Source organism: Labeo rohita, chromosome 15, assembly GCF_022985175.1.
Source record: "Labeo rohita strain BAU-BD-2019 chromosome 15, IGBB_LRoh.1.0, whole genome shotgun sequence".
Lineage (NCBI taxonomy): Eukaryota > Metazoa > Chordata > Actinopteri > Cypriniformes > Cyprinidae > Labeo > Labeo rohita.
This window is the reverse complement of record NC_066883.1, coordinates 34,961,697-34,986,960: the sequence shown is the minus strand read 5'-3', so window position 1 is coordinate 34,986,960 and position 25,264 is coordinate 34,961,697. Positions and strand designations below refer to the sequence as shown.

Below are 25,264 nucleotides of genomic sequence, written 5' to 3'. Positions count from 1 at the left end.
CCAAGGAAAACACATGTATTGTGCTCATAAAGAAATGATTTCAGTCATAAAATATTTATATGCATTTTCATAAGTGTCAAACAATATAAAAGCAGAAATGATGAAAAAATGAAGACAAAGTCTTGGACTTGTAGATCGAATAAAATGTAACCAGCCGTTTAAGGTTTTGTCCTAATCAGCAGTGTTGCGCTATATCACATTGCATATGAAACATCACATATGCTTTGTTCAGCAATGATTTTGTCACTTCGCTCTGCATATTTAATTTTAACGAGGACAGGAAAATGACTTAACGCTTCACGTCTGATTAGGACTTGTCTGATGCTGGTTCTGCATGTTAAATCTGCATTATAGACATGTTTGCTTGTTTTGACATTAAAAAAGGGTTCGTATAACACAGTTTTAAGACAAATGTTACCAACAGTCATTAAATAAAATAAGTCATTTTGTAAGAGAAAGGCTAAGACAGTCAGAATGAGTCTTCAAAGGTGAAGTATGTAATTTTTGCATCATCAACTGGAAATGCAAAAGTGATTGTGAATCATTATAAATGATTGTTTCCAAACAGGTTTCCCATCTACCATTTGATATTTCAAGCATGTTAAAACAGAGTTATGTTGCTTAAAATAACTACTGCCAGACAACGTTTAATCACAATTAATCACATCCAAAATCAAAGTTTTTGTTTATATAATACAGTATTTGTGTACTATGCATATTTATTAAGTACATATAAAGACACACACATACACTATATATTTTGAATGTATATATTTATATTCATAATAATATACTTAATATATGAACGTCCCAGGTTACGTATGTAACCCCTGTTCCCCGAGGGAACGAGACGCTGCGTCGAAACGCTAGGGGCGTTCCCCTAGTGTTTCGACGCAGCTCGAGTTCCTGAAGGGGAACATAACATTTTTCTTAAATAAATACATGCATGTGTGTGTATTTATATATACATAATAAATATAGACTGTACACACATATATTATGTACACCAAAAATGTGATTTTGGATGCGATTAATTGCGATTAATCGTTGCCCAGCACTAATAAAAATAAAAGAATCATCATTACTCGCAGTATTGAAAAACCGCTTCATTTTGAGGAACAGAAGATTAATATGCTTTGGATAAAAGCAGCCAGATGGGAACATAAATCCACATGAGATATTTGAGTAAAAATATATTTTTTTTCCAATTTTGAGATTTACCAAATACATATCTTTTTTTTTTTAAACCTGAAAACCATTTGAATTTCCACAAATTGTAATTCACTTGAAGTAAAAATGTATAAAAGGAAAATAAAAACAGAATAACGTTGTCTGTACTCTTCGGGAAAATCAACCTATGAATGAATGACGTATAACTGACTCATTTTAACATGGAAAAATTACACACATTACCTATTATAGACCCCACAGACATGTCTTATCATAAATTAGATTAAGAAGGAATATGTCTGTAAAGAATAAAACGTTCAAGTCTTTTAAATCTAAATACATGGATGTGAACTACTCTACAATACAATAACTGGCGTTATAGTTGAACTTGCACTCTTGTCTTTATTTATATCCCACTGACAAATGCCTTTCATCTTATCGTTTGTCCATCTGAAAATGAAAAATGTTTAAAAAAAAAGTTGAAATGTTGTCCAACGTCGCCACCAATTCTCATACAGCTGACATCATATAAGTAATGTTTAGTCAGTGTATGTTTGGATTTAAGAAGGTCGAGGAGCAAAAGTACATTGTAAAACTCCCACTGACGTCCTCTGAAGTCCTGCGTTGTCCAGGAGCGCGATCAGTATTTATTGTGCCATTCACACTGTCCCACGCTCACCTCCTCAATGTCCAGGTTCTTCCTGGACTTATAGATAAACTCACCGATGGCCACGAACACGGACAGGACGAGTCCGGCTGCCAGAACGATAAAGATTCCTCCGATGTTCTCCACGCCCAAAGCGCTGGCCTCTTTACTGTCCTCCTCAGGACAGCCATTTCCTCGCCACCACTTCTCCTTCATCATGTGCAGTTTCCCTTCCTCCTGTAATTGCAGGATGGCGATAGTCACCTTGTCACGATACGGGGAACCTGAGAGAGACCCAGAGTTATTATCATTAATTAAAACTAAAGCCATGTAATCTTCGGAAGATGAACGAAGGTCTTACAGGATTGGAACAACATGAGGGTGAGTAATAAATGATGGAAGTTTTGGGTTTTCACAACAAAAGCTGCATCTGTTAACATTACTTGAACATTTTTGGCTGTTTTATGTGACCATACCAATAGGAGTGCCGACTCCGTAGCCCTTTGAGTCGATGAGGCCTCCGATCTGCGTGAGGTTGCAGTTTCTCTGACTGATGTACTCGATGCTGGTGGACTCCATCAGAAGAGCGTAATCTGTGGTCAAAACACGCTGGATTCCTTCTCTGTTGTTCTTTACCAACGCTGTGTTCTTCCGGCTGCTCATGAACGCCCACATCTTCTCATAGGTGGAGATCTTTGATTTCTGTGGAAGATATATGACTGTATTATAGTAGAGATCATGGGTTTGAATCACAAAGAATATTTAGTTTGAATGCAATGCCACTTTAGCAATGTATGTCAAATGCATAAATGAAAATAGTTATATTAATGCATGTAGCCACATAAAAGTGTGTGAAAGACATTTCTAAAGTTAAAAATAAAATAAAATAAAATAAAATAATGTATAATAAATAAATAAAAAATAGCAATTTCAAATAATTGAAATAAATAAAATAAAATAAAATAATAAAATAAAATAAAATAATTGAAATAAATTAATAAAATAATAAATAATGAAAAAAAAATAATGTACAATAAAATAAATAAAAATATAAAATAATGTCATAATAGAAATAAAATTAAATAAATGAAATAAAAATAATATAAAATCAAATAATTAAAAGTACATTAATAAAATTAAAAATAAAACAAAATGAAATAATAAAATAAAATAATTAAATTAAAAATGAAAAAATAATGTACAATAAAATAAATGAAAATATAAAATAATATCAAACAATAGAAATAAATAAAATTAAACAAATTAAATAAAAATAAATAATATAAAAGAAAATAACTAAAATAAATAAATAAAATAAAAGAATTAAGTAAAATGTACAATTATATAATACAATTACTGTCCAAAAGATTTTTTTTAAAAATTACAAAACTAAAAAAAATCAAGTGATTTGTCAAATTAGTTAATTTTTTTAGTATATCAACCTTTTTACAGTTTTGAATATTGATTATCTAATTAAAAATAAGCTGTTAATTTATTTTTCAAATGTTATTTCATTAATCAGATTTATAAAGATTCATGAAGCTTGTGCTTATTTAAAAAAAAATGCCTATTTGCCTCCTTAAGATGAATCGTTTGATGTATTGCCCAATCTTACATTGCTTTAGATAAATGTATTAATCTATTGATGACATGTAAACTAAGCTGTTTCGGACGTAGTTGGTATACACATTTAGCACAAGTAGAACAATGTATTAATCGCCAATCAGCATCCAAAACCAAATCCATTATATAATCAAATTTAAGAGCCAAAACTATTGTTTTCTATAAGAGAATATCCACAATCTCCACTTCCAAAAACCAAATGAAATTATTTACAGCCATAGTGCAAATTTCAAGGGTTTTTATAAGATGAGAAGTGTTTCTTCTGCCAAAATTCATGTTATAGCTGTGAATACATTTACAGTACGCTGATCACACTACTGGATTTCCTGTGCTTATGTCTTATTTCTGCCATGAAATCCTTCTTTTCTCTGCTGGTTTAGATCAGTGGTGTGACAGATGTCCTCATAACGCTCTCTTTCTCTATAAGCTGCTTTAATTCGCCCTGTACATGTATTTCCCGCTGGCTGAGGTCCGTGACCCGCCAATCTGTGCGTGTAAAATCACAGGTCTCGTGTTTGGAGGTGTAACTGCTGTTCGCCCGTCAAACCTCAAACCACCTGTCTAAATTCAACGCCAAATGAATGGATCACAAAACACCCACATATTGCCTGAAATGTTAAGCAGGCTGATTTAATGCAATATAAAAGCAAATCGCCTAACCTTAAAGAAAGTCATAGTGGATCCATCCCTCACGGCGCCGTATTCAATCTTGGTCTGTTTGGCCAGATCATCGGCCGAGTCTATGGGCGAATCCATTCGCTCCACGGTGAGGAAGGCAGCCAGGTTGGCCGTGTAGGATGAGATGATGATGAGGGTAAAGAACCACCAGATACCTCCAACAATCCTGGTGGACAAAGCCTTGGGCATCAACTCCGATCCTGACCATGAGAAATGTTTAACCATTAGATAAAAATGCTAAAAAAATCCAAGATGTTTTTTTCAGTTGTTTGACAATTATTGTTTTTCTAGGTGTTTACAAATCCAAATTGGAAAGTAAAAAATTAAGTAGTAAAATTAGTTTTTGATAATAAATCAAAAACTAAACTAAAACAATATAGTATAAAATTAAAATAATTAAATAAAAAATAAAATGCATACAAAGAATAAATTTGTGGTCTTATAAAAAAATAAAATAAACATATAGCAAAAAAATAAAATAAATAATAAAAAATAAATGAAATACTAAAATAAAAGAATATAAAATTAAAATGCATGAACAGAATAAACATTTCTAAATAAATTAATATAATAAATCATAAAACACAAAATAATAAAAAATAAATAAATAAAAATGTCTTGATAAAATGAAGGGTCTTTTATCCAGTTTTTTTCACCAAATCCAAAAGATTAAAAAATATTAGAACGTTAAAAATTAAATAGTAAAATTTAAAAAAATAAAATTGAAAACTAAACAAAAACAATATAATAATAAATAATCCAAAAAATACATGAAAAGAATAAATTTGTGGTCTTATAGAAAATAAACACCTATAGCAAAAAAGTAAAAGAAACAATAAACAAATAATGTAATACTAAAATAAAAGAATATAAAATAAAAATAAAAAATGAAATAAAATGAAAAAGCATGAACAGAAGAACTTTTCTAAACAAATTAATACAATAAATCATAAAACACAAAATAAATTAATTACTAAGATAAAATGAAATAGTATAACACAAAATTAAAATAAAAAGTAAAATGCATGAAGTGAAAAAAACAGAGGATGTAAATGTTTGTAATACTTTATCTAAAATGTCTACTGCAGACTTTTTTCTTTTTTATTTTCCACAAGCAAACATACTGAAAGTGGAAGTACAGTTGGACACTTTTAGCACATTTGGACATTACTTTAATGTAAGACACTGCATGCAAAATCTCGTACCTTGCTGCATAAGAGCTCCAACACCAAACCAAACGCTGTTGATTAAGGTGAAGTTGTTCTCAACAACATCTGAATCAGGGTTGCAGGGATGAGGGTTGTACCATTCATACGGGGTAAACCTGCAGAACGGCACAAACACACCTACATACATTCACTGTAGCCAAAATGTGTTTTCAGAGTATCAGCCAAAAAAGACAGCTTCACTAAAAGTCCTATTTCAACTGCAAATATTCAAACAGAAGTATGAATTAAAATAATAAAAATCTGCAAAATGAAGATTCATTTGCATTTGTATTTAAAAATGAGCTGGCCAAGACTGTTTTTGAGCTATTACTGCTGGGCAGTAAAACAAGAGCTAATTAACCAAAATCCAACAATACATAATAGAAGTATGAAACAGGTCCAATTGGAAGAACTAAATCCAATCTAAAGGTTAAAATGGGTTAATATGGATTTTACCTGGCAATGACGAATAGCACACAGCTGACCCCGAGGCAGGCCAGCAGCACGTACATCCAGATGTCCGGAGAGAGTGGGTTCAGGAAGGAGAAGACACCTGGATTGGTGCCATTGGGTTTGTGGTAGAGGATGGAGATTCCCAGAGTCATGAAGGGCTTGGAAAAATCAATGACTTTCTCTCGGACGTAAGTGATGGTGAGTGGCGCCACGGCCAGATCTGCCACCTGTAATGAAGCCAGTGAGAATTAATTCACGGGAGCTCACTTGACTCTTGATGACTGCATGAAATGGCTTGATGAGGATACTAGCATACAGATGAGCCACAAAACTCATAATCATACCTAGAAAGTTAGACTTACGTGATCGATCAGCTCTCTGACCATGCCGTTCCATTCTCCTTTGTCATTCTGAGCTCCGTATTTCCCATCAGACACCAGTTTGACTTCATAGGAAAAGCCTAGGATGTTGGACAACTCCTTTAGGAGATCCAAACAGTATCCTTCAAACCGATCATTCCCATATAGCGGCTTATCTGACTTCTTGTACATCACATATGGGTTTTCCTGCATGGGTAAAAGTTCTGTTAGTTGCAAGTGGATGGTCTTGTTGATGTTTTGCATTGGTTGAATCCTACCAGAATTGTGGTGACGATGAGTGTGCGGTTGGCCATGGAGTCGGTTACGTTGGTGTTTTTGTCTTTATTGCTGTCTGTCAGGTTAAGGCCGTTGTTTGAGTTCCACACACCAATCTAAACAGATTAAGAAATGCATAAACAAACAGTTCAATCATTCTCATTCTGAACAGTGTTTATCCTAGAGGACAGATTGAGGGAATAATACACCCAAAAATGAAAAATCTGTGATTTACTCATCCTCATGTTGTCATCAGTCAAATGGGTGACATGAAAATGAGTAAAAGATGACACACTATTTCTTCAAATATTTACCAGAGAGAAAGTGTGCACAATATTCATGTCTGTGGTTTAAAACAGTGTTATTGTTAACTAAAATTAAAACAAACAAAAAAAAAAAAAACAGGTAACAAAACAAAACTAAAACTGATATTAAATAAACCCCTAACGAGTAAATCAACAAAAACTCACAACAAAGTTACTAAAACACTAAAAAGTTACTATAAACTAAAATAACACTGGTTTAAAATTAATAAAGCTGAACTGTGTAATTTCTGTGCCATTTTCATCATAAAATAAAACTGCAAAATTATAACTTGTTAGTTAAGATAGAGGGATGATAGAACACCAAAAGACAGACAGATAGATAGATAGATAGATAGATAGATAGATAGATAGATAGATAGATAGAACAAAGGAACGAACAAACGAACAAATGATAGACAGACAGACAGAATGAATGAACGTACTAAGAACGAACGATAGATAGATAGACAGATAGATAGATAGACAGATAGATATAGACAGACAGACAGACAGACAGAATGGACGGACGGACGGACGAACGAACAAACGAACGAACAACCAAACGACAGTGCACAAAATAGTGCACAAAAATCACACACTTCATCTTTAGGTCTAATAGGGCAAATAAAACAACACTATAAAAGGATTAAAGGAACATGAGGAAAAAAATCATTGGCTTGCACTGAAGCATGTGCTTTATCTACATTATAAAATCCATTAGGAAAGCCATAAAACATTCATGAGAACAGACTGTACTTTGAGTTATCTACTACACTTATTAATGTGCAATGCAAGTGCTCTATCAGTGCCTTCTTTTACATGACCAATTAATGTAAATCTACTGAAAGACAACACAAGCAGTAACTCCTCTGAGATGGTCTCTGTGTGTTTCTGTGCATCGCAGTAGCTTCATTCGCTACGCTACGTCACCTCTGTCTGATAGCTGTTGTCACGGGGAGCGCTGTAAAATATGCATTAAGAAAGAGTCTTCAAATTGAGCGCTTGGCGTGCGATTAGTGCTCATAAACAGATGTTTTATAAAATGAGCTCTCTGCATTGTTGACTCCATGAGTGATGTGATTTCATAAATGGATGCAGGGCTCTTAGCTGCTTTATGTAGGATTTGGTTTAGAGCCACCCGCTGAGAGTTTGACAGCGTTAGAAAAGGAAATAAATTACGTTTATTTAATGCAATTATCAGTAAGTGGTAAAAATTAAGTAAAATCTGTAACTGAGCCATAAATTTGCCAACGTGAGGGTAAATAAGAGGGTATATAATAATATCTAGAAACCAGCACAAGAGGTATTAGCAGGTTGGGAGTCATAGATGGAAAAAGTACCATGGTAATACTATGTTCTTTAGGAAATAACATAGTATCACTCACTACCATGGTATGTTTTATAAGGGGGAAAAGGACTCAAATGTCACATTTTTGATGTTCAATACAAACCTTCTTCCATACTTTGTTAAAACGACCACTTTCCATAAACTGCTTGTGAAAAGAAAACAAAAGCCAAGATTTGACATGTATGACAGATTTTGTTTATACAGATCCAGATCATGCAAACGGGATCATTTTCTAGTTTTACCTTTTCCATCCCGTCCTCTTTCAGACTGATGATGTCGAGGTCGAAGTCTTTCCTCAGGCCGTCCGTCTTATTTATGATAATCTGTCCGGTCAGTCCGTTCCACTGAGCCTACAAGATTTTATTCCAGAACAGGCATCTAGATTAAACATGAGGGTGTCGTAATAAAGACAGAGATGATAAAACTCTGATTGCTCATTTGCTTTTATTTTAAGTCTCACTTTAGGGGCCAGATGCAGCATTATCATCATTATCATTAGTTGAGAATGTGTTTTTGGCTCATGCTTAGCCCAGTGTTTCCAACTTTTCCTTGATGAATTACCTTACACACACAATGTTATGTGTTTTGGGAGGCTTTCTGACATTATTATTTTAGTAGTACTGAAAAGTGCAGATAGGAAAGTAAAAGTGAGAGAGAGGGAATGATATTGTCAAATATCCCAGATCAGATGCAAACCTGGGAGCCCATAAGAACATGAGCCACAGCACAGTGATAAATAATAAATAAATAAATATAAAATTAATCTTTCTAAATTAATTAAATACATTAATTCCTGAAATAAAAATATTATTTAATGCACATTTCAGCAATCATTTTAGTATATCTTCTCAAGGGACAATACTATAGAAATGAAACTTGGATAAATTTTAGTGTAGTCAATGTGCAGCTTGTATAGCAGTGTATATTTAACATCCCCTAAAAATAACTCAACATACAGCCATTATTGTCAAAACAGCTGGCAACAAAAGTGAGTACACCCTGTGTACTCACTTTTCAATAACATTGTTATCTAGCACTGCCTTAATCATTCTCAGCATAGAATTCACCAGAGCTCCACAGGTTGTTGCTGGGATCGTTTTCAAATCCTCTATAATGACATCATGGAGCTGCTGGATGTTAGACACATGGTGCTTCTCCACTTTCCGCTTGAGGATGCCCCATACGTGCTTAATAGGGTTCAGGTCAGATCACCTTCAACTGCACCTTCCTCAGCAAAGCAATTGTCATTTTGGTGGTGTGTTTGGGGTCATTATCATGTTGAAAAACTGCCGTTCGGCCCGGTTTCTGAAGGGAAGGCATAATTTTCTGCTTCAGAAATGTACAGTACATAATGGAATCCATGTTTCCCTCGATCAACCGCAGCTCCCCAGTACCAGCAGCACTCATGCAGCCCCAGACCATGATGCTACCACCACCATGCTTGACTGTAGGAGAGACATAATTTTCTTGGTACTCACCAAGGGCATCACCACACAAACAAGATTATTTTAGTCTCATCAGACCATAGGACATGGTTCCAGTAGTTCATGCTCTTGGACAAGTTGTCTTCAGCAAACTGTTTGCGGGCTTTCTTGTAAGCGGGCTTCCTTCTCGGATAATGCCAATGCAAACCGACTTGTTGCAGTGTGCAGCATATGGTCTGAGCATTGACAAGCGGACCTTCTACTTCTGCAACCTCTAAAGCAATGCTGGCAGCACTCATGCATCTGTTTTTTGAAGCCAGGTTCTGCACCTGATGCACAGAATGAGCACTCAACTTTGTTGATCGACCCTTGCAAGGCCTATTCCGAATGGAACCTGTCTTGGAAAACCTCTGTATTACCCTGGCCACAGTACTGTGACTCAGTTTCAGGTTGTTACTGAACCTCTTATAGCCTAGGCCATCTTTGTGGAGAGCAACAATTCTAATTCTCAAATCTTCAGAAAGTTCTTTGCCATGAGGTGCCTTGTTGAACATCCAGTGGTCAGTATGACAGAATTGTACTCAAAGCACCAAATTTTAACTGCTCTAATACAAGATACACAACTTTGTATGGTTCTGTCAAGCAGACAAAAACATGAACATGATGAATAGGACATGTGGCTTTGCATGGTTAAATGACATAGTGCTGCTATCACTTAGGGTGTACTCACTTTTGTTGCCAGCTATTTTGACAACAATGGCTGTATGCTGAGTTACTTTCAGGGGGCAGTAAATATACACTGCTATACAAGCTGCACATTGACTACTCTAAAATATATCGACGTTTCATTACTATAGTATTGTTCCTTAAGAAGATATACTAAAAACGTTGCTGAAATGTGAGGGTTGTACTCACTTTTGTGAGATACTGTATTACTGTATAATATATATATATATATATATAACATCTCCGTTCACCCAGTGACAAATAGCTGAGAGAAATAATAAATAGTCCCATGATCAACAGAAGTGCCCAGAGCAATAGATCAGCTCAGTTCTGCAAGGAGTTGTTAGTAAATGGACTCTATAATCAAGCGCACGGACTGAATATATGAGTTCAGTCTGAATATTTTGAATTTAAATGGAGCGACCGATCTGTCCAGTGCATGATTCAGTGGATCTTTTACCCTGAACATGTGAATTTATGAGGATGCGGCACTTACATAGTCAACAGACGTTCACTAAAGCGTTGTATGCAAATCCAATGGATTATTTCTTTCATTTGCTGTTCTTTAAGAATTAAAATAGGCTGGATAGCATTCATAATCTTCATATAGAGTAGTGGAGGTCTTAAAGACTTGCTTCATATACTCACACTGAGGTTACATGACCTTTGTCCAGACTGTTCTAGTCATTATTCTCTAGTGTAAATCTCACTTGATCCTTCCTTTCTATCACATCCTGCTCAGATCACATGTACAGTGAGCTCCAGTTAGCAAAAGCATGCAAGATTAAAGACACCAGACCCAGTAGTGCTTAATGTAGACTGTATTAACTGTCCCATTCGTGCTCACTAAGATCAAGATGATGACATCATCATCATTATAATCACCAGCAAGGGTGTAGGTTTGATTTTGGCACTGGTGGGGACATAACAGCAGACAACAGACGATTGTTTGAACAAAATTATTGCTAGGGACAATTTAATAGTCGCTGGATATTGGTAGGGACATGCATAGCATCTCTACTAAATTCTACGCACTTGAAAATCATAAGCGATGTCCAACTTTGGAAACTATAGTTCTCTCTTCAAATATGAAGAGGTCAAAACACAGATTAATGAGTCAATCCAAATTTCACAAAGAAAACCTTATGGACGTAATTATAATATAAGTCAGACATCTCTTCTGAGGAAGATGTCCTTCACTTGTTTTGGCAAAGTACCAAAGTTTTTTTTTTTGTTGTAATCCAATCTCATTTTGTAAGTAAACTTTCTTTCTGTTTTAACGAAGCTAACACTAACCATAGTTTAACCATGGTATTTGTAGTAAAACTGTGGTTATACAGAAAAAAAAAAACGGTTACTACACTTTTACTATAATAAAACCATGGTTAATTTTCTTAGCGGATTTATATGTGTATATTTATATGTTTATACGTGAATAAGTGGCCTTAATGGTTTGATGTTTTGTACTGCTTAATAAAACAACAAAAAAATCATAAATAAGATTTGTGATCCACACTCTGAAGTTCCAATCTGAATCAAATGATTTGCGAACCCACTCTGAAGTTCCGAACTGAATCAAATGGTTTGCCATAGGCGTTCCGAACTACCAATCTAAATCAAATGATTTGCGATCTACACTCCGAAGTTCCGATCCTATAAATGATTCACAATTTGAAGCTCCGATCTAAATCAAATGATTTGCGATATACGATTCAAAGGTCCAATCTGAAACAAATGATTCGTGATACGTGAAGTTCCAATCTAAATCAAATGATTTGCGAACCTGCTCCGAATTCCTTACCTAAATCAAATGATTCATGATATGCAACTCAATTGGAGCACTTCGAAACAGTGAATCATTTTGCGACACAATGGTTTAACTGATTTGGAGTTTCGAAAAGCTTTGTTTCAACCATCACTATACGTGCTTTTTAAAATCATTACAAGCAATGTCGTATGTCGAAAATGAATGGCTCTTTTTACCTGTTTTTTGCTAGTGAATTACTTGAACTAAATGATCGAAGTCACGAGTTTGAGTCTGAATCAATCGGAGGTTCCAATGTAAATGACTCACTCAGTTGATTCAGTTTGTCTTCAGCCATGTTTATGTGTCTTAGCTCACTAGTTTTATGGCATTAACTGAAATAGGTGGGAAAAGTATGATGTTTACAAACAAAATATCAATTTTTTCATTACAAAAATATCAACACATATTCAACACAAATGTACGAACATATTCAGAAGAGGTAATCGGTTTACCTCAAGATACATTTCAGATAGAAACACTGTGCATTATGATTGAGTTCGTAGCTTAATTCACTATATTCTAAATAGTGAAATAGTTAAAATTATTGTTAGGGACAATTTACGACAAATTATTCATAGTTTTATTATTAGTATTTGCTTTTTTATCAATTGTTTATTTAGAAATTATTATAAATAATAATTTATTGTTGTTGTTTTTAGTTTATTTTTAATACCATACAGTAAGTCATAATGTTTGAAACCTTTAAAACTCATATTCCTTAATCATGAAAATGTCAGTAAATGAAATAAAAAACTAATTTAAAAAATCCCAAAAAGGAAATAAATAATTTAATGAGAAAATATATATAGAAAATATATCTGATTAAATATCTTAAAGAACAGCACCATTAAAAAATAAAATAAAATATATAAAAAATAAACAAGTAAAAACTCTTGAGTCTTTGTTCACTCAAACAGGAACCCCCACCCCAAAAGTCATGCTATTGGTTAAATCAATATTGTCATGTCGGTCCATTTGTTAAAAATTCCATTCAGCACCACTAGTAGAGCAGAAATGACACGGTTCACCTTTAAACGAACACATCCCTACTGTAATGAGTTTAGCCACACTGCATCACTAATTCAGCTAGAGCCATTACGCTCTCGTCCAACACACATTTATCCTCAGACTGCAATGCCAACATGCTGACTCAACAATACCTCCTCCAACACAGGAAGCTCTGACAAGAACACTTGGAAGTTGTCATTGGGAGAGAGAGATTGTCCGTACATAAATCATCTGCAGCTGTTTAGAAGTGGCTTGAAAACACTTTCCAGAGAAGTGAGTAATGATGCATTTCGACTAAACAGACTGAACTCTCTATCAGAGTTCAGGAGCGTCTGACACAGTTAAAAAGATTATAAATAATAATTCGGTCATCATTTACTCGTTCCAAACATACGTGATGAGTAAATGATGATTTGTGGGTGAACTGCTCTTTTGGTTTTGGACGAGGGTTTGAACAGGTGCATTTACCTCTTTGAACATGCTGATGAATCGCGAACCGAAGCGCCAGGGTTTGTGCCGGTGACACTGCAGTGAGCTGACGGTGATCTGAGCTGCTCGCTGGGATGCGGCTGCGACCATATACACGGCGTCATACATCAGCGCTGCTTCAGTCTGCGGCACAGATAAAGAATGGAACTAGACCACATGAATTTGTTCACATAATGAAACGACTCACTTGATTCTGAATCAAATTGTGGGTTCAAAAGTACTTATATAGAAAAAACATTCAGTAATATTATCAATTTGACTGTATTAATGATCAGAACAAAACTCGATAATGACTTTGTTGTCGTCTGTAGAGCTGCCTCATATCTGAATTGAATTTGTTTCAAAACTGATCAACTTTGCACTGTAATTGAACTGAACTGAATCAACTGTCTTGAGCTGAATGATGCCACTATTGTCTTCTGTATAGCTGCTTTATAGCTGAACTTAACTCATTTTACAATTGAACTTTACAATGTTGACACTTATTCAACTGAATTAAATTAAAATTGAACTAGAGCTGCTTATAGTGGAAATGAGTTCACTTTATAACTGATTTTATAACTTTGCAGTTATTGAACTAAACTGAATTAACACAGAACTACATTGAGCTGAATAATGAAACTGCTGCTGAAATATAATTTGCTTCATAACTGATGAATTTTCCAACATTACAATGTAAAAAAATTATTTTCTTACTTAGATTTTTTGTCTTGTTTCCAGCCAAAATATCTAAAAATTCTTAAATCAAGAAGAATTTTCTAGACAAGTAAAAATTATCTTGTTTTCAGAAAAAAAAAGAAGTCAAAATTAAGTGAGTTTTTGCTTAGAACAAGCAAAATAATCTGCCAATGGGGTAAGCAAATTAATCTTATTTCAAGCAGAAAATAGATTATTTTGCTTACCACATTGGCAGATTATTTTGCTTGTTCTAAGCAAAAACTCTAAGGAACACAAGGAAACTAAGGAAAACAAGATAATTTTAAAGAATTTTTTAATATTTTGGCTGGAAACAAGACAAAAAAGAAAAGCGAGAAAAGCATTTTTTGCAGTGTAGTGCTGTTATCTTCCAGTGTATTAACTGTGATGCTACTTTGAAAGAGCCTGTATTGTATAAAATCACTATATAAATAATGTGACTTGGCTTAATCAATGCAAAGTAAGACAACAGATAAACCAGATACTAAAATTAAAGACTTTTTTTTTCTCTTTTGATCAAGTGCAATGGTAAAAATGTTTTGTAGAGGTGTTTTACTATGAAAATACCATGTTTTTTTTTTAACATGTACCATGGTAAAACCACACTGTTCACTAAAAACCATTGATTCTATTGATGGCAATAAAGAACCTTTATTTACATATATATCAGTCTGGAAAACAAAGGTTTATTAGAGGGTTTCTTGAAGAATGTAACATCCATGGAACCTTTCCAATGTTCTTTAAAGTGGAAAAGGGATGTTCAAATTTTAAAAAATGCTCTTCAAACTAAGAAAAAATGTTTTTTTTTCTTAAGAACTGTTCACTGAAAGGTTCCTTGGGGAACCTTAAGTCGTTCTTCTAAAACCCCCTTTTGGAGCCTTTATTTGTGAGAATGTATACATAAAGGAAAAGAGAATGGACAGACTGTCATCATTCCATCCAGCAGGCCGGTCTCAGGTTTGGGTGGAGCCTGCAGTCGCTCCATGGACCATTTCTCCACCACTGACGCCACATGAGGGTTGTCGATGTTAAGCAGACGAAAACCCGTCATGTTCACCCCACTGTATCGGTACGGCTCCAGGTCCAGCGCAAACAGATCCTGAAGTGTGGCATACAGTTACGTTAACATATGCCTTGCGAAAGTATTCATACCTCTTAATTATTTTTTCTCGTTATATGTTGCAGCCTTATGTTAAAGTGCTTTAAATTACCTTTAAACATCAATCCACACTTCATACACCATAACGACAAAGCACAAAACAGGTTTGTAATAACTTTGCAAATTTATTAGAAATAAAAAGTAAGTATTCATACCCTTTTCTGGGACACTTGAAATTTATCTCAGGAGCATTCATATCGCTTGTAGATGTTACTACACTTCAAATGGAGTTAAACTGTGGCAAATTCAATTGAATGAGTATGATTTGGTAAGGCACACACCTTTCAAAAAAAGGTCTAACAGCTGAAAATGCATATCAGAGCAAAAACCAAACCCTGAGGTCAAAAGAACTGCCTGTAGAGCTCAGAAACAGGCTTTTGTCAATCCACAGATCTGAAGAAGAGTTCAGAAAAAAATTCTGCTGCACTGAAGGTTCACAAAAGCATGTAGCCTCCATTATCCATAATGGAAGACGCCTGGAGCAACTGGGACTCTTCCTACAGCTGGCCTCCTGGCCAAACTGAGCAATTGATGGAGAAGGGGCTTGGTTAGACTGGTGACCAAGAAGCTGATGGTCACCCTAGTTGAGCTCCATGATCATATATGCAGATGGAAAAATGTGGCCGTCAACTCAATGCTCTCCTCAGTGAAGACACAAGGAAACCCACTGGGAATGTCCAAAACAAGCACCTAAAGGACCCTCAGACTGTGAGAAACAGATTCTCTGGTCTGATGAATCTCAATTCCAAGCATCATGTTTGAAGGAAACAAATCTGCAGAGTATCACAAGTAAAGTGTGCTGGTAGCAGCCTCATGCTGTGAAGCTGTTTTTCAGCGGCAGGGAGTGAGGGACTCGTCAGAGTAGAAGCAAAGCTCAATACACCAAAATATTAAGATAGCCTTAATGAAAACCCAGTTCAGAGCATTAAGAATCTCAGACTGGGCAGAAGGTTCACTTTCCAACATGACAATGACCCTAAGCACACAGAAAGTGTGGCTTACAGCCAACTCTGTGAATGTCCTTGAGTGGCCCAGCCACAGCCTGGGCTTAAACACAATCAAATATTTCTGGAGAAACCTGAAAATGTCTGCCAGCCCCCATCCAAGCTGAGTGAGCTTGAGGTGTGAAGAGGTGAGGTGAAGAATGGCAGATAATTGCCAAAAGCAGATGTGCAAAGCTTGTCGAATCATACCCAAAAAGACTTGAGGCTGTAAATGTGCTTCAACTAAGTACTGAGTTAAGGGTATGAATACTTATGCAATGTACTTATTTCAGTGTGTTATTTAAAATAACTTTGCAAAGTTGTCACAAATCTTTCTTGCTTTGTCATTATGGTGTATGGAGTGTAAAGTGAAGTGGGGAAAAAGTAATTTAAAGCAGTTTAATATAATATAAAACGTGAAAAAAGAAGGGGTATAAATACTTCAGCAAGGCACAGTATGAAGTTTAACAATTGTTTCCTTTCCTTTAGATGCTGCTTGGTTTCTAGCTATAGAGCACTGTAGGGATGACCTATTTTTGTAGGCCTAAGCCCAGAAACAATCTTTTTAATTAAATGCTTGAAATTAGGTCTGTGTTTACACAAGTTTTAAGTTTTATTCTATGACATAAAATACATCAGTAAATACAACCTTGGGATTTTGGGAAAGCGGCCCTTGAGGACCGAGTTTGGGCACCCCTGGTTTATAGCCTGCGTTTAGCATTTTGCTTCTGCCAATTGCATTCAAAATTCATAATAGTTGTGAAGATTATCATAATGAACAAAACATGTAGGAATCATAAACTTTTGTCGGCCCCAGAGCTTATTTTCTGCAATAATTCAAAAGGCAATAGCAAAATCCTACTGGGTTTTTGTTAAAAGAACCAGAGTGATGCAAATTTCCAGACTGGCCTACAAAAAAGAAGTCATCCCTGCAGCACTACTGACTGAAAACAAAATGCAAACCGGCAGATCAAAACAATGACCGAATTTAAAGAAAAACTCAAAGAAACAACCCACAAAACTCACCAGAGTGGTAAAGAAGAAATGGTAGTATTCTGTCATCATGCCCATAGACAACAGCTACAGTAGAAACAGAGAGACAGATAGAAGAACATGTTAAATCTCCATCTGCACCAGCATCCTCTATTCAAACAGATATTACATCACTCAAATTATGAACAAATAATAACCCACAGATTAGATTTTCTCACTCTTTCACATCATTTGTAATTATTCTTTTCCTCAGTCTCAGTGTTAGTTAGGTTGAATAAAGGATCTGCTGTGACAGGAGCTGAATATTAGAAATCTAGAGATCAGAAATCAAAACACTGAAATAAAGCATATATCCTTTAGAAAATATATAAAGTGGAACAATCGAATGCATCACAACCTGATGGGGATTTAGTTTAGGGATTAGTATTTTTTATTGCTGTAACACAGTAAATAGGATTTGATGATGTCAATGCATATTGAATAATATAACAATATCTCACAATAGCAAAGTCAACAAATCCAATACAATTTTACTTTAAAACTTTTTCAAAACATTCAAACAAGGCTTGTCTTACAAACTTTGCTTTTGTCAGTTCTTTTGTCATATTCAAAATTCAAACTGCATTCAAACATTCAAATTCGAATTGCAAACCTGCATCCTGTTTGGTACCTCAATTCAAATTCAAAATTAATTTAAAAACTGAATTGGAGTTTAATCTCAACTGTTCTAATGTGTTACCTGTTTAAGGACATCTGCTGCGGTCTGGTACGAGCAGTCAAAGATGACACAAAACTCTTTCCCCTTCTTCATCTCTTTAAGAAGCGGCCTTGCGTCTTTACTTCCTGTTGGTAACTGTCGGATTTTAATCTTGATGCTGTAGCGCGACGGAGCCTTGATCAACTCCTGAAGACGAATTAGCCCTAAAAATATTACATAGAATAGCAAAGTTTATAGAAATGCACTTCCATTCAATTCCATTCAGAAAAATGTTTATTCAGCAAATGCAATATATAAATACTGTTCTTTTGAACTTTAGTCATCAAATAATCCTGAAATAAAATGTATCACAGTTTTTACAAAAATATGAAGCAGCACAACAGTTTTCAAGATTGATAATAATCAGAAATGTTTCTTGAGCTGCAAATCAGAATATTAATGATTTCTGAATGATAATGTCACTGAAGACTGCTTTGCATCTCAGGAATAAATTACATATTACAATATATGCACATTTTTAAAAGTGCAATAATATTTCTAAATAATACTGTTTTTACTGCATTTTTGTTTAAATAAATGCAGCCTTGGTGGGCAGGAGAGACTTCTTTAAAAAATATTACACTAGTGTAGTTTAATTCAAATATTCATCATCTGAAATTAAACAGGATAAGCTTTCTTTTTCCAAACAGGAATGTTGCTATTTTGGGCGTTTTTTAATATTTTTCAGCCCTGAAAAATGAATCATGAAAAGTTAATCATTTCCTAATCTTTTTAATAATGAAGAAATGTCATTCCAACAAACAAATTATCCCAGATATGATCACGAAGTCAATATTACCCACACCAGTTTCCACAAAAATGTCAAATTCAGAGCAGAAATGTGAATTATGGACATTTTTCATAAAGCATTGAGAGTCTAACAACCATAATCACACTATGGTTGATAAATATTGCAAATACACACTAATATGATGATGAAAAATGCATCTAATTCCTGCAAACTTGCAAAAGGTTCAAAAGTATCTTCTTCTTAATTAGTTCAGTCTGTTTAATTAACTCACTGCTGTATGATTATATCAAATTTAATTATATTACTACTGTATCTGAGAGTGTGAGAAAGAGAAAACTTAATATAAATAAAAATCAGCAGTCCCACCTGTTGCGTCCTCATACACCACCGTCACGGCTTTCCACTTGTAAAACTGCACGATGTCGAGCACGGCGCGGCTGATGGAGGCGTAATCTGGGTACAGGTTGATGTAGAAACTGTCTTTGTTGTCCACAGATGGGTGTTTCCAGCGGGTCTGGATGTGTGGAACCTCCAGCGCGTTACAGATGGACTGGACCGCACTCACTGAAGAACTGTGGGACGGGCCGAACACAGCAGCCACACCGAGAGCCAGCTGATCACAGGCTGTTGTCAAGAACAAGAGCGTTAGTCACTTTATTAACAAACTTAAAGGTCAAAATACGTTCACTTAAGTATGACATTCATGGGTTTATCTCTCCCAAAAGTTTAAACATTGAGCGTCTTGTGCACCATCAAAAGATTTAGAGCTGTCTGCTCAGATCTGTCAATCATTCCAGCTCAACCAATAGCTAGAGTTTAGGGCGTGGTTATTGTAGGAGGTGGAGCCAGAGGGTGTTTAGATTTGCAGCCTTCAATTTTTATGTATAATCAAATTGGCTGTACAAGTCTACCAATTTACGGAAGCTTGTTTCCCCCACAGGATAAAAAAGGTAAAAAAAAATTAAAATTAGGATACCTTTTTGCTTTTTCATTTCACAGGGAAATACAAAATAACAGAACTGCAAGCTGTAAACTCAGAATTAAGAGAAAAAAAAAAAAAAACTTAATTGTAAGATATAAACTCAGAATTGCCAGAAAAAGTCAGCAATTCTGAGTATATATCTAGCAACTCAAGTCCAAATTGTAGGGTAAGGTGCTTAAAGTGCTTCAAAAATTTGAATTTGACTTTAAGGCCTGAAAAACCCTCGAAAATAGCAATATCCCTGAAGAAGCGCTTGAAATATACTTGAATTATTGTGTTTCTTTTTTTCAGAAAGTATATACCTTTTTGCTGATACTGCCGTGCAATTATAGCCCTTCACCTCTCAAGTGCAGGTGCCATATCGGGTAAGTGGATCTGAATCAAATAATTTGCAATATGCGATCTGATTGGAGTGCTTCAAAACAGTGAATCATTTTGTAACCACTTGTTTTACTGCAAAGATACAGGTTTTTTGTTTTGTTTTTATTATTTTTATTATTTTTTTAAGGATTAACAGAGCTTTACATTTCAGTTTAGATTTTAGTTTCCATGTACTTGTCTGGATCAACTCTGAATAAAGAAAAGAGAGGTTTAGAGACAGACTGTTTATGTAGGCTATGTAAAATTTAGCTAGCAGAAAACACAAATTGATTCAGTTATATTTTACTATATTCTCTGCTGAGTAGTCAAACAATCCAAAGAAATAATTTTAAAGAAAGAAAAGTCACTTACAAAATGAGATTAGATAAACATTAAAACATCTGACCAAAATGTCTCTGTGGTACATTGCCAAAACAAGTGAATGACATGACGGAGTGAAAACAGCAAATCATTTCAATGTCTGTTGTTTAATTACATCCATTAGCTTTTTGTGAAATTTGGATGAACTCATTAATCTGTTGCTTGACCTCTTCATATTTAAGGAGAGAACTATAGTTTTCAAAATCAGACATCGCTTGTTATGATTTTCAAGGGTTTAGAATTTAGTAGGGATGCTATGCATGTCTCTCAATATCAGCAACTACTAAATTGCCCCCAGCAATACAATTAAATGTCTATTGTCTACTGTTATGTCTCCATCAATGCCAAAATCAAACCTATGCCCTTACTTTTAATGTATACATCTGTATATAATATATATTTTAAATTGGCATCATACCTGTTGGTGTCCAGTTTAAATGTTGTGCTTTATTTCTCTTTCTCTTTTTAAGTTGACATAATTGCATATTTTGAATGTGCTTCACTTTATTTTTGCCATTTTGTTTTATTAGTATATTTTTATTTATCCATTGTCTGATAAGTAAGATCTCTAACTGAAGTCAAAAAGTAGCACATGAAAAGTCCTTGCAAGTTCTGGAATTTCATTTTACAGTATTTGTATGAACCCTGAAATTGTGAGATAAAAAGTCACAATTTTCTTTTTAAAATTTCTATTCCATGGTGAAAATCGCCTCCCATAGCAGTTATATAAAAACAAACTGCTAATAGGACCCTAAAACAAATTTGTTGTAGAAATAATTTTTACTCAAAAAAATTGCTAGTAAATTTCAGAAATAGTTAAAAAAAAAAAAAACAACAACACAGAAAATATCACATTCGATTAAACATTCAATTTTAAAATAGAAAAACTGCTCTTTTTGTTATCATTCCTGCAGCTTAAATTGTAAAGCATGACGCTTGCAATGCCAAAGTCATAGATTTGATTCCCAGGCAATGCATGAACTGATCTGTGCATACAAGTATGTGTCAGATGTGTAAATGTGAGTATCAAACCTCGTCTGGAGGCCTCGAAGCTGTCGAACAGGTTGATTCTCTGGATGTCGTAGGTGAGGGTGGTGTTGGGCATTAAAGTCCTGTTTCTGTTAATGTTGGTTACAGCGAATTTGAAGGCAAGTTCCTCCACACTAATCGGTTCATTCTCAAGTGTCTCAAAAATCCCACCTGCATAGACAGAAAAAGAAAGTTAAAAACAAAATTGCAAGGTAATTGCAAAGGTAATTTGGTCAAACAGTTAGTCCTAAGAGTCTGAAGGCGACATACCGCTCAAAGAGAGCAGTACTTGATAGCACCACAGAAACTTATTTTCACCACAGAATAATTTTTTTTTCATAAAGTTTATATCTCACAAAGACTTTTTCTCAGAAATGTAGATCTCACAATTATAAAGTTACATGCTCACAATTCTGACTTTTTTTTTAGCTCATTTCTTGCAAGTTACTAATTGCAAGATCTAAACTCAGAATTCTGAGGGAAAAAACTGAATTGCAATATATGAACTCACAATTTTGAGTCTTTCTTGCAATATTTATTTATAAACTTTCACACTTCTTTCCTCAGAAATGCGAGTTTATGTCTTGCAATTGCAATTAATTGCAAGATTTAAATTCAGCATTTTGAGGGAAAAAAGCTTCAATAATTTACACTTTTTAGTAAGACTTCTGGCACTGAAAAATGCACATTTCTGCTTTGGTAATTCATAGGAACAGAAATTTCTTCAGGATCTTAAAGAGGTCATCGGATGCTAAGTTCACTTTTACATGTTGTTTGAACACTAATGTGTGTTGGCAGTGTATGTACAAATCTACCCTATAATGATAAAAATGCATGCAGTTGTTCTTAATTAATCTGTAAAAATAATATTCCCTTTTTCAAATCGAGCCATTCTCAGATGCCTGTCGTTGTGGCGTCACACCCACAGAGGCCGCTGCCACGATAGTTGATTGACATGAGCGTCTTACCTAAGATCAGTTCTAACAGTCCAACCTCCCTGTTTTGATGCCGGAGCAGGGATGTAAGTTAGACAAGAATTGAGCGATTGAGGTGTTGTGCTGCTGGATGTAATAATGAATATAGTGGTTGTCATTTATTCCCGACATCTGAGCAGCTGAAGATGCAGTGGATTACGTTTGTTTGTGAATGGAATGCGCCTTCCGATCTACATAAACGCATCTATGTTCGCGCAAATCATTTGTGATCCAGCTTCATTTACAGCAGAAGTGAGTATAAGGGTTTTTTTTATGAATCTTTGCGATTGCCTTTCCTAATAATGTGCTAATTAGCAAGTTTAGCAGCTAAACGTGGCTAAATGCGGCTAAAGTAAACAGGCTTGTCACTCCACATAGAGAAGAGAGGGGCGGGGCGAGCAGAGCTCATTTGCCTTTAAAGCAGCCTCGACCAGAATGGGATGATTTTTGCAGAGCTGATTTTGGCAAGGTAAAAAGGGTGTTGTTTAACACAACCATTGAGAGTTTTGAACCAAAGTATATTATAGACTTTTCATTAAGACCCTAAAGAATCATATCAAATTGTGGAAAATGTTCATCCGATGACCCCTTTAAATATTTCTCCTAGATAACAACGACATTAAATGGATAGCAAATTCAGACCTGCTTTCAAGATGTTTCTCTTGAGGAAAAAAAAGAGATCTTTTGAGATCTCAACAGTGTCTCAACTATAGCTTAAAAGACCTCTGAAATTTCAGTCATGCTTTCAAGAAAAGATGTTTTTTTTCTAAAATGTGCTTTGAAGTTACAAAAGAAACAAATATGAAAATGCACAAAAAACATCCTCTATTAACACGTGTACGAAAATGCACAAAAAACATCCTCTATTAACACACGTGTTAATAAAGGATGTTTTTTGTGCATTTTCATATTTGTTTCTATTGTAACTTCAAAGCACATTTTAGAAAAAAACATCCTCTATTAACACATCGGACTCTTATTTGTAAGATGAAAGTTAAAATGCTGCAATTTAAACAATTATACCCCAAGACACAAGCCATCTTCACCGTCTCACAGTATGAGTGAATGTTGCTGTCGTTTGCTCAAACTGCGACAGCACAAAACAGTGGATTTTCGTTCATGACGTCTCTAATCCTTAAATGACCTTTATTATACATGACAACTACAGCCAGAATATAACGAAACAAATAAATAATACAAAATCTGCTTTACTGCGGAGCAGACACGCATATCTGCACACGAACACAAGATATTTGAATTATTAGTCTGTTGATAACAGGCAGGTAAAAACATTTGATATTAAAGCAAGATTTTGTGTTTAATGAAAAAATATAATAAGTAAAAATCTATTGTTTAACATTTATGATGTTTGATCAAAATAGTTCCTGTTTTGTTGCACATTCTTGTTCCTCACAAATTACATCAAATCAGCACGTCGTTCTTTCAGCCGCCTGTTTTATAATGACAACTAATGTAACAATCAGCGATCGACTGCGATTGGCTGCAAGCACCTGGAAAAAAACAATTTCAACCAGATTTTTTGGAGAGATTGTGATTGATGTTGTAAGAGAGGAGAGGTAAAGAACGAGAGGGCAAGGCCTCCCCTCTGGGCTCTGATTGTGAATGACCTTTTTCTTCCAGCGGTGTTGTGGCACCTTTCATGCTCACACTGAGAGAGCCTTGTGTGGGCGCCACACGCGTTCAAATCAGCCCTATAAACACCAGGGTTAATTACGGTTAGCAAACCACACCGAGCTGGAGCTGCTCAGTTACGTGGGAATATTTCATTCTCACAGGATGGATAAAAATACAGACTTTCTCATCTGTAAGCTCAAGGTAATGACATTTCACTGCGGCTGCTCGAGCAGAACCACTTATGTGAAAAGGGCATGAAAATCAAATATGTACTAAAGCTTCAGATGTTTAAACTGTTCCTGTGGAACCACTCAAATTCATTTCATTGGTCTTGACAGCTTTATTGTTTCTTCATCATTCTGTCGTATCTTCTGATGTGCTACATAAACTAATTGCATTATATATTTGTTTATACAGCTATGAATTTCTTGTAAAAGCATGTATATTATATTTCTCTGAACATATAAAAAAAACAGACATAGCTGAACATCTTTGTATATCAAACAATACACTTCTAACATTATTATCACTGCTCTCCTGTTAAAAGACCTAGTGAGCGGTCTACCTAGACAACATTTTAAAGGAGACCTATTATGCTCCTTTTTACAATATGTTATATAAGTCTCAGGTGTTCCCAGAATTTGTCTGTGAAGTTTTAGCTCAAAATACCCCTCAGATCATGTATTATATCATTTTAAAAATGCCTATTTTAAGTGAAAGCAGAAACACATGCATGTCTCTTTAAATGCAAATGAGCTGCTGTTCCCCGCCCCCTTTTCCAGAATAGAGCTGTGCCTTTATAGCTTGTAACTCAGATATTCTGCCAAAAAACATCTGTTTGGTTTTGTTTTTTCATATCTATCACGCTGAAATCATGCATTTTAAAGCCATATCAGCAAACACTCAGAAAGTGGCTGTCACATGACAAGTGAGTACTAAACTAAGTTCTCTTTTATGTCTTATTGCACTGTCAAATACACACAAGCTTATGTTAAAAACACATGAGTTACCTGAGTTGAGACTACACATGAGTTAAGATACCTT

General features: G+C 34.9%; 2 protein-coding genes across 5 annotated transcripts in view; one reads left to right on the top strand and one right to left on the bottom strand.

Moving 5' to 3' along the window:
* Nucleotides 1-25,264, bottom strand: part of grik1b (glutamate receptor, ionotropic, kainate 1b) — a 36,384-nt gene continuing 11,120 nt past the window's right edge. For 2 of the 4 annotated variants that reach the window (XM_051128985.1, XM_051128988.1), the window contains 15 exons: nucleotides 21,615-21,782; nucleotides 19,226-19,483; nucleotides 18,091-18,272; nucleotides 17,385-17,438; nucleotides 15,142-15,315; nucleotides 13,500-13,643; nucleotides 8,309-8,416; nucleotides 8,170-8,211; nucleotides 6,416-6,529; nucleotides 6,141-6,344; nucleotides 5,782-6,005; nucleotides 5,323-5,441; nucleotides 4,100-4,317; nucleotides 2,293-2,518; nucleotides 1-2,100 (listed from right to left, as the gene is read on the bottom strand). In XM_051128985.1, the coding sequence (XP_050984942.1) occupies nucleotides 1,811-2,100; nucleotides 2,293-2,518; nucleotides 4,100-4,317; nucleotides 5,323-5,441; nucleotides 5,782-6,005; nucleotides 6,141-6,344; nucleotides 6,416-6,529; nucleotides 8,170-8,211; nucleotides 8,309-8,416; nucleotides 13,500-13,643; nucleotides 15,142-15,315; nucleotides 17,385-17,438; nucleotides 18,091-18,272; nucleotides 19,226-19,483; nucleotides 21,615-21,782 (2,525 nt within the window). In that variant the 3' untranslated portion in view covers nucleotides 1-1,810. The remainder of the gene's footprint in view (nucleotides 2,101-2,292; nucleotides 2,519-4,099; nucleotides 4,318-5,322; nucleotides 5,442-5,781; nucleotides 6,006-6,140; nucleotides 6,345-6,415; nucleotides 6,530-8,169; nucleotides 8,212-8,308; nucleotides 8,417-13,499; nucleotides 13,644-15,141; nucleotides 15,316-17,384; nucleotides 17,439-18,090; nucleotides 18,273-19,225; nucleotides 19,484-21,614; nucleotides 21,783-25,264) is intronic. The other 2 variants (XM_051128986.1, XM_051128987.1) reach the window with 2 other exon arrangements.
* Nucleotides 22,775-25,264, top strand: part of LOC127177051 (uncharacterized) — a 219,621-nt gene continuing 217,131 nt past the window's right edge. Inside the window, exon 1 of the mRNA XM_051129027.1 lies at nucleotides 22,775-22,778. The gene's annotated coding sequence lies outside the window, so the exon portion shown is untranslated. The remainder of the gene's footprint in view (nucleotides 22,779-25,264) is intronic.